A 14,083-nucleotide genomic window follows, 5' to 3' on the forward strand; every position below is an offset into this window, starting at 1 on the left:
GTTGTGATCTAACCCCGCTCCTGTTCGTTCCTGCCCAAGGCCTCACCATCGTCCTCCTTCTTGGTTCGCTCCTCGCGGCGCCGCCCTCCGGTGTTGTCAACATGGTAAACAACCGAGAGGAATAAGGAGATGATTGTACATGGTGAGGATGAAAGTAGGGACCCAGCAGCGCGCGCAGTAATTTTGTTTTTTCGGGACGGAGAAGGGTATCAACTGGGTTGTGCGGGGCCCGTGGCCCGTCTAGCCCAAGCTTTTATTTCATATGTTTAGCACATGACCAACCCAGTTTGTTTTTTTCCTTTCTGAAAATGGCTAGCCAGCTATTTTGTTTTTTGCAGAATAACCAACGTAGGCCTACTTGCTTTTCTACGCCCTGCTGGGCCGGAAATCTTTCAAGACGAGGAGGGATGCATTTTACCCAGAAAATGGGCTATAAGTAATAAGAAATGGGCTATAAGTAATAATAAATGGGTTGTAAAATGAAAAAATACAGCTAACATGCAATTAGTTCCAAAATACTGTTTTCTTTCGGATTTTGATATTTTAAATTTCATTGTTTTTGTGCGGGTAAAATTTCATTGAATTTAAATTAAGGTATATTTAGATTTAAAATTAATTTGAATCTGGCTAGAAATTTCGGGTTGTATGCTGTTTGGGACAGATTTGGAGGCTGACTTGTGGGTCTACTAGGTTGGCGTGTACTTTGGCTTTGTCAACTTAGTCCACAAACGATTCTAGTAGAAGTGACCATTGGATGTTAATCCAACGGCCGTGCTGCTTCTTCAATATTTGATCTTCTTGCTCCAGCCGCCCAAACCAGCTCCGGTGGGACTGCCTGCTCCCGCCTTCCGTGGCCGGCTGTGCTGCTGCACGGGCCGCACCGCCCCACCCTACTTCATTGCTGGTCATGCCATTCCTCTACTCACCCACACCTCCTGTTATTTTCCGGCGACGGCAGCCGAACCAGTAAACCCTCGTACTCCCCACCGTGTGGGCAACCATTGCTGAGTCTTCCCCGGCTCCGTGTCGTTCCCTTCCTAGGCCTCACTGTCGTCCACCGCCATGGTGCTCTCGGCGCAGCTTGGTCAACGTGATCAACGAACGACATCCATCAGCAGTGGATTGTACACGCAAAATAATGATTCCTCCACCTGGCAGCTGGGACCCACCGGAAGGGCCTCTGTATTTTGCGAAAAAAATGTTCCCCATGCTGACATGTTGGACCCACCAGCTATATCTTCGCACGCAAGGAAGTGCCTCCTTATTACGCACAGAAAAATGAATACCCCCTGCTAGCTGGGACCCACCATTGTGGGAGGCTGACTTGTGGGCCTACTAAGTTGACGGGGACAGAGGGCTTTGTCAACTTAGTCAATATGAATGATTCTAGCTCAAGTGAACGTACGATGTCCATCCAACGGCCGTAGTGCTTCTTCAACCTCTGGTCTTCTTGCTCCAGCCTCCCAAAGCAGTGTCGGTCGTGCCGCATGCTCCTGCCTCCCGTGGCCGGCTGTGCTGCCGTGGAGGCCTCACCGCCCCCTACTATGCCCACTGCTGGCCAGGCCCTGCGGCGACGGCAGCCTCACAACGCAGCCGAACCAGTGAACCCTCGTACTCCTCTCCGCGCGGGCTTCCACCGCCGCGTCTTCCCCGGCTCCGCGTCGTCCCCTTCCTAGGCGTCGCTGTCGTCCACCGCCATTGTGCTCTCCGCGCGGTGTGGTCAAGGTGGTCAAGGAACGACTTCCATCGGAATAGTACTGTACATGGAGAGGCTGACAGCTGGGTCCACGGCCATAGCCCAGCTTTTTTGTGATTTGCCAAGTAAGTCGCTTTGTCATGTATGTTGGGCTGCAAATCTTTCAAGACGAGGAGGGCTTTCATTCGGCTGGCCGAGAAAATGGCCCATCAGTAATGAGAAATGGACTGTATATTTTTAAAACACATTAAACCGGTAATTAGTTTCAAATATCCTTTTTTCCTTTTGAGATTTTAAATTACATTAATTTTTATGCATGGAGAATTTGTTGGATTTTATATTGATATACATTTATTTTTAAAATCAGTTTGAATGTGAGTCGAAATTTCGGGATTAAAACAGTTCGGACCGCACCGAAATATGCAAAATTTCGTATAATTTTTTAACCGTGGCCACAATATGGGTTGTAATGCTAACAAAAATAATATGGGCTCCAAAAAACCTTAAGAATTAGCAAATGGGCTGTAAATTATTAAAAATAAGGGCAGATGGGTTGTATGCTGTTTTCCACAGATTTGAGGCTTTCCTAAAAAAAGGTTGACGCACAAGCAGTGAATGTTGGATGTCCATCGAACGGCCGTCGTGCTTCTTCAATCTCTGCTCTTCCTGCTCCAGCCGCTCAAACAAGTGCCGGCGGGACTGCCTGCTCCCTCCTCCCCACGGCCGGCTGTGCTGCCGCGCAGGCCTCACCGCCCCACCGTACTCCCATCGCTGGCCTAGCCATCCCTCTACTCACCCACACCTGTTGTTATTCTCCGGCGACGGCAGACGAATCAATAAACCCTCGTACAATCGTACTCCCCTCCGCGGGGGAAACAACTGTCGAGTCTTCCCTGCCTCTGTGTCGTTCCCTTCCTAGGCCTCACCGTCGTCCACCGCCCTGGTGCTTTCGGCGCGGCCTGGTCAATGTGGTCAACGACCGACATGCATCTGAAGTAGACTGTATGTGGAGAGGCCAACAGCTGGGTCCACGGCCGCACGCAAGGAAATGCCTCCTTATTACGCGCAAAATAATGATTCCTCCACCTGACATTAGGGACCCACCGAAAGGGCCTCTGTATTTCGCAAAAAAAGTTGCCACCGCTAACAGCTCGGACCCACCAGCTATATCTTCGCACGCAAGGAAGTGCCTCCTTATTACGCACAAAAAAATGAATACTCCCCCTGTTAGCTGGGACCCAGTATAGTGGCAGGCTGACTTGTGGGCCTACTAAGTTGACGGAGACGGAAGGCTTTGTCAACTTAGTCAATATGCACGATTCTAGCTCCAGTGACCGTACGATGTCCATCCAACGGCCGTAGTGCTTCTTCAACCTCTGGTCTTCTTGCTCCAGCCGCCCAAACCAGCGCCGGTCGTGCCTCGTGCTCCTGCCTCCCGTGGCCGGCTGCGATGCGGTGGAGGCCTCACCGCCCCCTTCTACTCCCACCGCTGGCCAGGCCATCCCTCTACTCACCCACACCCCCTGTTATTCTGCGGCAACGGAAGCCTCACACCGCAGCGAACCAGTGAACCCTCATACTCCTCTACATGTGGGCATCCACTACCGCGTCTTCCTCGGCTCCACGTCGTCCCCTTCCTAGGCCTCGCCGTCGTCCACCGTCCTGGTGCTCTTGGCGCGGCGTGGTCAACGTGGTCAAGGAACGGCTTCCATCGGACGTGGACTGTACGTGGAGAGGCTGTCAACTGGGTCCACGGCCGCAGCAACAAAGTGCCTCCTTATTACATGCAAAATAATTATTCCTTCACCTGACATCGGGGACTCACCGGACGGGCCACCGTATTTCGCGAAAAAAATGTTTCCCCCCTGACTGCTGGGACCCACCAGCTACACCTTCGCACGCAAGGAATTGCGTCCAGGCAAAAAAAACGATTCGCCCCCCTGACTGCTGGGACCCACCAGCTACATCTTCGCACGCAAGGAAGTGCCTGACAGTCGGGACCCACCTGGTCGAAGCATACGTAGCGTTGTCATTCTGGTCGCGAATGTGTACGTACATATATACTGGTGGATGTCGAGGCGCGCACGTGTCGTACTAGAGGCGTGTACATGTCGTAGTAGAGGCGCGCACGTAGCATGTACACGTACGTACTGCAGCCAGGGTGCAAGAAATAAAATACGGCCACGTATGTGTACATACGGGAGGGGTCTCGAACGCCTACTCGCGCATATGTACGGCCAGGGCTCGTGTACATGGCTGGGTCGAAACGGAGAAACAACGTCGTCGTCGTGTTCATGGGGAGGCAACGGAATGCGTCGTGTTCATGGGGAGGCAACGGAATGCGTCGTGTTCATCGGGAGGCAACGGAACGCGTGGGAGCCAACCGACTGGGTCGGAACGGAATGCGTGGTCGTGTTCATCAGGAGGGCTTGGACGGAACAGGCGATGGAAACGAGGCATGGCGTACCACACAACGGAGGAAACAGACCTCCTACGTTCGGAACGGGGTCCTGTTGATCGGGAGGGGTCTGGCGTACCGCAAAACGGAGGAAACGGACCTCCTACGGTCGAAACGGGGGTCCTATTGATCGGGAGCGGTGTCGCGTACCGCAAAACGGACGAAACGGACTTGTGTTGGAGCGCTACGGTCGAAACGGGGGTCCTGTTCATCGGGACGGGTGTGGCGTACCGCAAAACAGGACTCCACGGGATACTGTTCATCTCCACCGTCGACCTCCTCCAGCCTCCACGGGCTCCTGTTCATCTAGCCTCCACCGCGTGTTACTCCACCGGCTACTGTTCAACCACCCCTCCACCATCTACTGTTCATCCAGCCCTCCACACCACAGGGTCCTGTTCAACCACCCCTCCACGGGCACCCCTCCACCGTCTACTGTTCATCCAGCCCTCCACCACACCACGGGGTCCTGTTCATCCAGAGGCAACGCCACCGCTCACTGTTCATCCAAACCCCCACAACGCTCACTGTTCATCCTAGAGGCAGCATCGATCGGCTTCAGTTAGCAGCAGTAGCGAAGGAATCGCTCGATCGGGTTCAGTTAACAGCCATCGATCGATCACTCGGGTTTAGTAACGCGTAGCCTGCAGTGCAATCGCTCGGGTTCAGTTAGAGCCCAACGCCTCGCTCGGGTTCAGTTAGAGCCAACGCCTCGCATACACACGCGTGTGTGTACGAGAGAAACGCGCATCGCTCGGCCACCGACCTCCCACCGTAACCGGGAACTCTCCGAAATTTTCCTCGCCCTCGCTTCTACCACGGTTTTTTCCGTCATGGACGGCCCAAAGAATGTCATGCAGCTGCGTCTCCGGCCCGCCCAGGACGAAAAGCCCATTTTCCGTCATGATTTTTTGTCATAGAAGTAGGAGCCCACCACATCTATGATGATACCGGGTTTTGTCACAATTATCGTCATAGAAGTGTCATATGTATGACAAAAAACAAATTTCATTCGGCCCAAAATGTCACGGATGTGTCTTTTTTTTGTAGTGTTACTTCCAAAACCAGATGCAGGTGCTGATGATGCATTCCAAGGGATGCGACCGAACTCAAGGCGGAGTTCGACGAGGATTCAGGACGTTACTATGTTTCCTTTCCAGGCGATCAGTAGTGGAGCCCAGTTGGGGCGATCGGGGATCCTATCGCATTTGGGGTTGTCTTTATTTTGGTTCCGTAGTCGGACCTTGATTGTATTCTGGATGATGTAATGCTATATTTATGTATTGTGTGAAGTGGCGATTGTAAGTCAACTCTTTATCTCTAACTTATTCAATACATGGGATGTGTAAAGATCACCCCTCTTGTGACATGCCTACTAGGGTTATGCCTCTAAGTCGTGCTCTGACACGTGGGAGATATAGCCGCATCGTGGGTGTTACATAGGAATAGGAATAGGGGGGGGTCCAGCTCCTACTAGGAGTAGGATTGCCCCCCTTGGGCGCGCCCTATAGGGCCGACCGGCCTCCCCCTTGCTCCTTTATATACGGGGCAGGGGGCATCATAGAACACACAAGTTGACAATTGTTTTAGCCCTGTGCGGTGCCCCCCTCCACAGAAACACACCTCGGTCATATTGTCATAGTGCTTAGGCGAAGCCCTGCGTCGGTAACTTCATCATCACCGTCACCACGCCGTTGTGCTGACGAAACTCTCCCTTGGCCTCAGCTGGATCTAGAGTTCGAGGGACATCACCGAGTTGAACGTGTGTAGATTGCGGAGGTGTCGTGTGTTCGGTACTTGATCGGTTGGATCGCGAAGATGTTCGACTATATCAACCACGTTACTTAACGCTTCCGCTTTCGGTCTACGAGGGTACGTAGACACATTCTCCCCTCTCGTTGCTATGCATCTCCTAGATAGATCTTGCGTGATTGTAGGATTTTTTTTTGAAATACTCCGTTCCCCAACACTTTGTTTGAGGGAGCTTGGGTCCATGACATCACGGGAGAGCTCTCCTTCACAGCGCACATGCAACTCATACACTTGTAACAAGATGTGGCGACGACCCAAAGGAATGTATCGGAGGATGATGTCTTCTACTGGCCCTGGAGTGCTACGGGATCATATAGTGCCAAATCCACTTACAAGATGCTCTGCGAGGGCATGACTCGGTTTGTTGCCGCTCAATGCATCTGGAGCAGTTGGGCGCCTCTCAAGTGTAAAATCTTCGCGTGGCTTGCCTCCCAGTACCGGCTATGGACTTCGGACCGACGTGCGAGACATGGACTCCAAGAGAGGCCTTCGGCACGCTATACCTGCTGCCAAGAGGAGGACACAACAGATCATATCCTCGCTAGATGCGTTTATGCGAGGCAAATCTGGAATGGTTGCTTCCAGTCTCTACAAATCAACATCCAAACTCCAAGCCCCAAGGACACATTCATGGAGTGGTGGGACAAGGTTCGGAAGTCCTTCCAAGGAAAATTCAAGAGAGGTTTTGACTCGCTCGTTATCTTGATCGTGTGGCATCTATGAAAGCAAAGGAACGCAAGAGTGTTCAACCGGAATGATCAAGTGCGCTGGGACACTAACCTTGTCTAGCTCATCCACGAGGAGATCAAACTTTGGAAGAAGGCGGGTATAGGAGTTGAGGGTTTAGATAGATTTGTGAGAGGGTAGTCTTATGTTTTTTTGTTGGAGCCGGAGCTTCCGTGTAGGCATTCTCTTCATAACTTCCCCCTTCTATAAAAATACGGTACACCATTGGCGTACTCTCGAAAAAAATAAATCCTCCTATCCATCAGAATCGTGGTCTCGGATCCGGTCAAGGATAGCCATCCAGTCACCCCGACAGAAGGAGCGGTAATCGCGGCCATTTTGCTTAACAAATTTCCATGAGCAATGCTACAGTTAGGTGGTTTTTACAGGAGTTTACGGGTTGGGCTGAGGTGGGTTGTTTTGATTGAGTAATTAGGATGAAGTGGGGCTCACTCTGAAAGTATGTACATAAGTTTCGTAACAGATGGTTACTCAAAAAATTCTCAAAAAAAAAGATGGTTACTCAAAAAAAAGTTTCGTAACAGATTTTACGTAGATGTAGGAAAGCTCGGGGGATTAGTGAGGAAGAAGGGCAGTCTCTTGATCCCATTAAAAGTCCCCCGTATGTCTAGCATTTTTTAATTTCCATAATTATGAGCTAGCGTAATCTCCTTGTGAGAAGTTGACCGACAAGGGAAAAGCTGAAACATCCATGTATCTCGTGTGTGCCACGCCCAAGCATTATTCCACAGCAACAAGCCGCCAGACTCCCACCAGTTTCAGAACAACCACGTAACTCACACTAATACACTCCTCATGCGGGAGTGGTTATTTTTGCACCAAACTAATCAGGCACATCTGTTTTGCTTTGTGTGAGAAGTAACTAAACCATCGTCTCCCCGGCCGTGGTAGCGCCATGGACCGCGGGCGCCTTGTCGCCGTTCTGCTAGCAAGCATCCTGCACTCGGCCGTCGTCGCCGCCGAGGACCGGCACGTTTTCCTGAACTGGGAGGTGTCCTACTCCGTGCGATCCCCGCTGGGCGTCTCCAAGAGGGTGATCGCCATCAACGGCCGGCTCCCCGGGCCGCTGCTCAACCTCACCACCAACGACGTCGCCCACGTCAACGTCGTCAACACCCTAGACGAGCCTTTCCTCCTCACATGGTACGCGCACGTGCGTGCGCCTCAGTAGCTCTCATGGCTAGACGCGATCTTCTGCAGCTCAAGTATTTGTGTGCAGGAACGGTCTGCATATGAGGAGAAACTCGTGGAACGACGGTGTGGCGGGCACGAACTGCGCGATCCAGCCCGGGGCGAACTGGACCTACGTGTTCCAGGCCAAGGACGAGATTGGCAGCTTCTTCTACCGGCCGTCCCTGGGGCTGCACGCCGCTGCCGGCGGCCATGGCCCCATCCGCGTCAACAACCGCCCGGTCATCGACGTCCCGTTCCCCCATCCCGACGGCGAGTTCGACGTCCTCATAGGGGACTGGTACAACATGGACGCAAAGGTTACACCAGGACGTGTACTCTCCATCCAAGTTAACTGTTCTCGTCTAGTTCAGTACATAATTCGATTGTAATCCGTGTGGTTTGGTCGGAGCAGGAAATGAAAGAGCGCCTGGACAGAGGCCGTGAACTGCCGCCGCCGAACGGCATCTTGGTCAACGGCTTGGGCCCTTACGAGGCAGAGGTGACGTTCAAGGTAGGGCGCACGTACCGGCTTCGCGTGTCGAACGTGGGCGCGAGGACGTCGCTCAACTTCCGGCTCCAGGGCCACAAGCTGCTGCTGGTGGAGGTGGAGGGCACCTACACCCTGCAGAAGCACTACGCCTCGCTGGATGTCCACCCCGGCCAATCCGTCTCGGTCCTCGTGGCGGCCGACCAGGCGCCCAAGGCGTATTACATGGTCGTCAGGTCGCTCTTCGTCCTCCCGGAGATCTTCAGCGTCGCCACCGTCCTCTACGCCGGCTCCGGCGAGCAGCCGCCTTCCGGCGACGCCCCGCTGGACGAGCGCTCCTCGCACAACAACTACAACCGTTCCATGGAGCAGGCCATGTCCATAAGGTATCTGTTCCAGGCCAGCCGTTCCAGGGAACCCCTAGTATATAATGCGTAAGAAATTAATAAAATTACCGGCCGGCCGGGCGCATATGTCACTCAGGATGAACTTGACCTCCGGCGCGGCACGGCCCAACCCGCAGGGCTCCTTCCACTACGGGGATATCAACGTCACCCGCACCCTGCTCCTCCGGAACGATGAGTCCGACATCGGCGGCCGGCGGAGGTGCACGGTGAACGGCGTGGCCTTCGCCAACGCGGGCACGCCACTGAAGCTGGCCGATTACTTCAGGATCGCCGGCGTCTTCAAGGTCGTCTCCGGCAGGCCGGAGACGAGGAACCCGTCCCTCGGCACCACGGTCATCGACGCCTCCTACCGGGACTACGTCCAGATCGTGTTCGAGAACAGGCTGCCGTCCATGCAGACCTGGCACCTCGACGGCCACAGCTTCTTCGTTGTCGGGTAGATCAAATCGGCTGCGCCGTGTGAGCTTCATCTTCACTTTTGTGCTAATCATAAACAAATTGATGTGGCTGTGAATTTGACAGGATGGCGTGGGGCAAATGGAGCCCGGACGCAAGGTCGACGTACAATCTGGTTGACGCCATGTACCGGTCTACCGTGCAGGTGTATCCCACGTCATGGACCGCTGTGCTGGTGTATTTGGATAACGAGGGCATGTGGAACCTGAGGTCTCAAGATGTGAAGAGGTACCTAGGCCAAGAGCTGTACCTGCGAGTGAGGCAGGGCGACTCCGAAGTGCCTGATCCCAGAGACGAGCTGCCCATGCCTTCCAATGCTCTCTTGTGTGGGAAAGCTACGAGGCTTTCCTTTGGTTTGTAGGATTTTTGTAGGAATTCTATAAAATAGGATTTGCAAAGGAAACATTCCTTTGAAGCCCTTTGGTTTGTAGGAATGGATTCCTATTCCTACATAGGATAGGAATCAATCCTTCATGTTTTGAAGGAAAAAAAACATTAGCCTAGACTCAATGGAAAAAATCCTATCATATGCACCAAATGACATCTCTTTCTCTATAGGAATTGACATGCATGTCATCTCACTTCCTATGATTTTCCTATTCCTATAAAATTCTTATCCTATGAACCAAAGAAGGCTTAAAAGTTGGTACAGCTACAAGCTAGGGCTAGGGCCAGGGCCAGCGTGACCCTCCAAGTGATTGTTTGGATGGCGAGGAGCATAAGTTGCAATCTCTTCTACTCCTTCCTAAAAAATATAAGAGCGTTCAGATCATATTACGGAGTGACTACTTATTTTAAAAACTTTTCTATTATCTAAAAAGAAACTTAGTTAATAGAAAATGGATAGGACTAGGGCACATTAGGTGTGCCCTAGTTATTGCACATCTAAGCGATTCAATTAGGCATAAAAAGAAAAAGGAAAAAAATACCCACACGAATCTTCGCGTAAAATCAGTGACACAAGACTTGGATATGCCTTAGCAGAACTGATTGAAAATCTCAGATCATCTTGCCTACTTGAAAAGAACTTGTTCACTGCCAATTTTATTTTTTATGACTAGCACATATGCCCGTGCGTTGCAACGGGAAAGAAAATTGATATGTATTTAAATTTACGGAACATTGGATGTGCAATCACAACATATCAACTCATTAAGTAGTTTTAACTGACACACTCAATTTCTCTAAGGGCACTCCCCATTATATTTGAACTTATAATAATATATATGTATTGACCCTAAGTCTAGGTTGTGAATGTGAAGTCGATGAACCTACAACACGGCAAAGTTAAACATCGTTGGATTGCAATTATATATGAAGTTATATCATACTCCCATAGTCTCATAATATATTGTCTAACTCATGTTCACCCACAATCTTGCGTACAAAGTATCCAGAGTATTGGGAGTTAATTTCTTCTTTTCAAGAAATGTGAGTTAAATCCTTCCTGCTCATCCGTAACAAAACAATTGTGTGTTAGTCTCTCCATGGATAATCAAGACCCACTCCTCACCCTCTATCGATTAATGGAGTGGTTTATTGATTTTCCATACAACTTGCAAACGTATATAAACTGATGAAATTTAGTGTAAAAAATGAGAAGTGATTATTTAATTTGATAAGTAAACAAACCCTCTCATCTGGATTTAAAGGGCTCGAGGGCCAAAACTGTAGGACCAAGAGTAATGCATCTAAATGTGGCCAATGACGGCGTGAAGAAGCAGTTTCCGCATACAATGCACAAATTGGAGGGGAAAAACCATCGCATGCATTGATTGGTGCTCTACGACGATCCGCTGGAGGGACTAAATCAACCATTTTTCACGAACGACTCAAAAATAACAGACGTACTCATTGCATATGGCTTCATAATAATGGATGGAGGTAAGAGACAGAAGTACGAGCTAGCCCAATTTAGTCACGGTTTCTTTTTCTTTTTACAACAAATGTTCGGAATCTTAAAAAATGTTTGCATTTTTCAAAATGTGTTTATTTCTAAAAAAAAGAATCATGTTTTTAAATTTTGTCCAGGCATTCGAAAATAGTTCAGTATTCCAAAATTTGTTCACTCCTTTTAAAAAAATGTTTGAAAACTCAAATAAGTTTAATTCTTGTCCTGTAATTTTTAGAGAAACAAAATCGAAGAACTATAGTCGCTAGGGACGTTGTTAACTCACTGGAGGTATATGATTGGTCCCAGTCAAGCACAACTTTTTGCTAGCTGTTTTTATATTTTGCCACTGCCGTTTTTTTATATCTAATGCGCTGCGCTGCAAACATTGCACCAAAGTTAGCCTGTCGTGCTGGCAAGGACTGCGGGTGTAGCAGTCCCTGGTAATATTTACCTAATAACAAAGCAAATTGGGTTTCTTTATTCTGCGGGATGACACAAGATGAGCGTGATTAGCGGGGACCTTGTCGGGGCGAGCCCGAGGCGATTGCCCAGAGGGAATGAATCCGTCGACCCGACAACTGATCCGCAAGAGATTGGAAGGAAAGATGTGAGAGTTGAGCGATCATGGAGTGCCCGTGCGGAGCCAGATCCACTGGGCTTGCGCGAGGATTGGATCCGGATGAGAGGTTCCGTGCGGCGTCTCGCTGCAAAAAGGAAGGAGACCATGCGGCATCGGCAGGAAAGCGGGGAAAATCGCTTAGTTTCCTTGGATCAGGGATTCGATAGGATCCGGTGCAAAGTTCATCAAATGAAAACGGATCTGCAATGTAAGTTTATGGTAGGAGATCGTTTCGGGGAGGAAAAGGGTCTAGGGGTTCCTCATTCTGCAGATCCGCCGGATAAAGGAGGAGGTTAGTTGCTAAGTAATGATGATACGGGAAGGCATATGATGGAAGTTAATCACGGATTGGCGGATCTGGTTGATCAGATACCATCTAAGATTTGGAGACCACAGGTTCTTAAGGAGGGGACCGAGGGACTGCGAAGCTCACCAGACCCAATTTGTTCATCCACCATAAACAAACCAGAGCCCATGGCGGACAAACCACATCGTGAGGGCAAGGAATCAATGGAGCAGTCCGGCAAGCTGGAGGTGATCGGCAAGGGCAAGCTGGGATCCAAGCCACTGCTGCGCGGTGGATCCTCACGGGGGAGTGGTGACCCGTACCGCACCCCTGTGGGGCAGGGAGGAGCGGCGCCGCAAGGCTCCATGACGGCGGGCAGAGGCGCTGTCATGCCTGCTTTCCCTGTTGCCCTGGAGAAGAAGGTGCCAAAGGTGGTGCACCTGAACCTAACCAAGGAGAGGGCGGCCATGCGAACAAGATGGATAGCTGTCGGGCTCTTCTTCTCGGTGCAGCTGTTCAGCATTGGAGGACTATTCAAGGAGCTCAAGAGCAAGTGGGGTCTGAGGGGGCGACTCATCCATTCGCCCCTGAAGAACAACCGCTTTCTCCTCGAGTTCGAGCACGAGGGCGACCTCAGGTTCATCCTCAGGAATGGTCCATGGACACACCATGGAGACGCCTTCTTGGTGTCCGCAGTGGACGGGAGCGCCAGGCCAAGCGATGTGGAGATCACGCACATGCCGATTTGGGTTCGTATCTATGATGCACCCGCGATCATGCTCTCTGAACCTGTGGCGCGTGAGATCGGCAGAAGGCTCGGTGAAGTGCTCGAGGTGCACACGGACAGAGAAGGTAATATATGGGTCGACTATCTCAGAATCCGCATTAACCATTATGTAGATGAGCCCCTCTGTAGCACCTTAGAGTCTCATGATTTTGCTGAAAATGAAGTTTTCTTCCTAGAGGTCAAATATGAGAGAGTCCCTCGTTTCTGTAGCTACTGTGGTTTCCTCGGTCATAGCCAGCGCGATTGTAAACTACCCATAGACCTCCAAAAGATGAGGTTCTCGGCGGCATTGCGCGCTTCTCCTTTCAAGCACAGTAATGGTAGGAATAGCTATGTCAACCATGGCACTGTCAACGCCCATCGCTATCTGCACTTCGACTCGGAGGTCGGATGTTGGATAAGAGCAGAATCGGAGAGGCATGAAGCAGGAAACAGCATGGACATCCCTGAGGATGTGCTGATGGACCCGGCAGTGCAGGCTGCGATTGCAGCGGTTAGTGCCATTAGGCTCGGACCTGGAAAAAGTACGATGGAGGAGACGCCAGATCCAAAACTTGGAATGGAGGAGGAGGGGTCCAATACCAACAAAACCCCTCCACATCCTACTCTGAACTCTGCCCCTGATGCGATCGACGAGGGGTCCGCCACCAACATTTCCATGCCTCGCTCGACCGTTGATGCTCATGAAGCGAACGATGATCAGAATTCCAAAGAGTCTAGCATGGAAGCCCCTCCGGGCTTTGGCCCTGTTCCTCGCTATCGTTTGGAGCTGGCGACTGGCCCTACACCAACCCTGGTGCCGCCGGCTCCCCAGGCCAACATTGAGGGCCTGATCACTGGGGGCCTGAAGTTCAGTTGCAGAACGGAATGCAAGTTGGTGATGTGGAAAATGAGCACAAGCAGGAGGTACAGGCAGAGAACCAGACAGTCAAGAAGGATGCAGGCAAGCAGCAGGGTTGTGGCTCAGGGGAAAAGGTGAAAGCTAAAGGGGTCCACAAAACAAATGACAAGAACACTCTGCTGGTACTGAGGAAACCGGGTGTAAAACCAGCTGATGGATCATCCTCGGTTCTGGGAAAGCATGGGGATCATGGTATGGGCAACGACAAACACAAGGACAGTATAGGTACCAATGGAAAGAGAGAGGACATGAGCAAAAAGAAGAAGATAGGTGATTCAGAGGGAGAGGACAAAAGCATGGAAGGTTCAGGTGGAACGGAAGCGACCGGCCCAGGGGCTGCCGGCACACTGACGGGCGCTA

At 51.1% G+C, this 14,083-nt stretch overlaps 1 protein-coding gene across 1 annotated transcript; it reads left to right on the forward strand.

The window, feature by feature from the left end:
• Positions 1 to 7,465: 7,465 nt before the first annotated feature.
• On the forward strand, positions 7,466 to 9,651 carry LOC123058231 (monocopper oxidase-like protein SKS1). Its single transcript, XM_044481026.1, has 5 exons — positions 7,466 to 7,856; positions 7,933 to 8,203; positions 8,299 to 8,759; positions 8,857 to 9,216; positions 9,303 to 9,651. Exons 1-5 carry the CDS (start codon positions 7,609 to 7,611, stop codon positions 9,595 to 9,597), a joined length of 1,635 nt encoding a protein of 544 aa, XP_044336961.1. The 5' UTR covers positions 7,466 to 7,608; the 3' UTR covers positions 9,598 to 9,651.
• The last annotated feature ends 4,432 nt before the right edge of the window (positions 9,652 to 14,083 follow it).

This window comes from Triticum aestivum, chromosome 3A (assembly GCF_018294505.1).
Source record: "Triticum aestivum cultivar Chinese Spring chromosome 3A, IWGSC CS RefSeq v2.1, whole genome shotgun sequence".
Lineage (NCBI taxonomy): Eukaryota > Viridiplantae > Streptophyta > Magnoliopsida > Poales > Poaceae > Triticum > Triticum aestivum.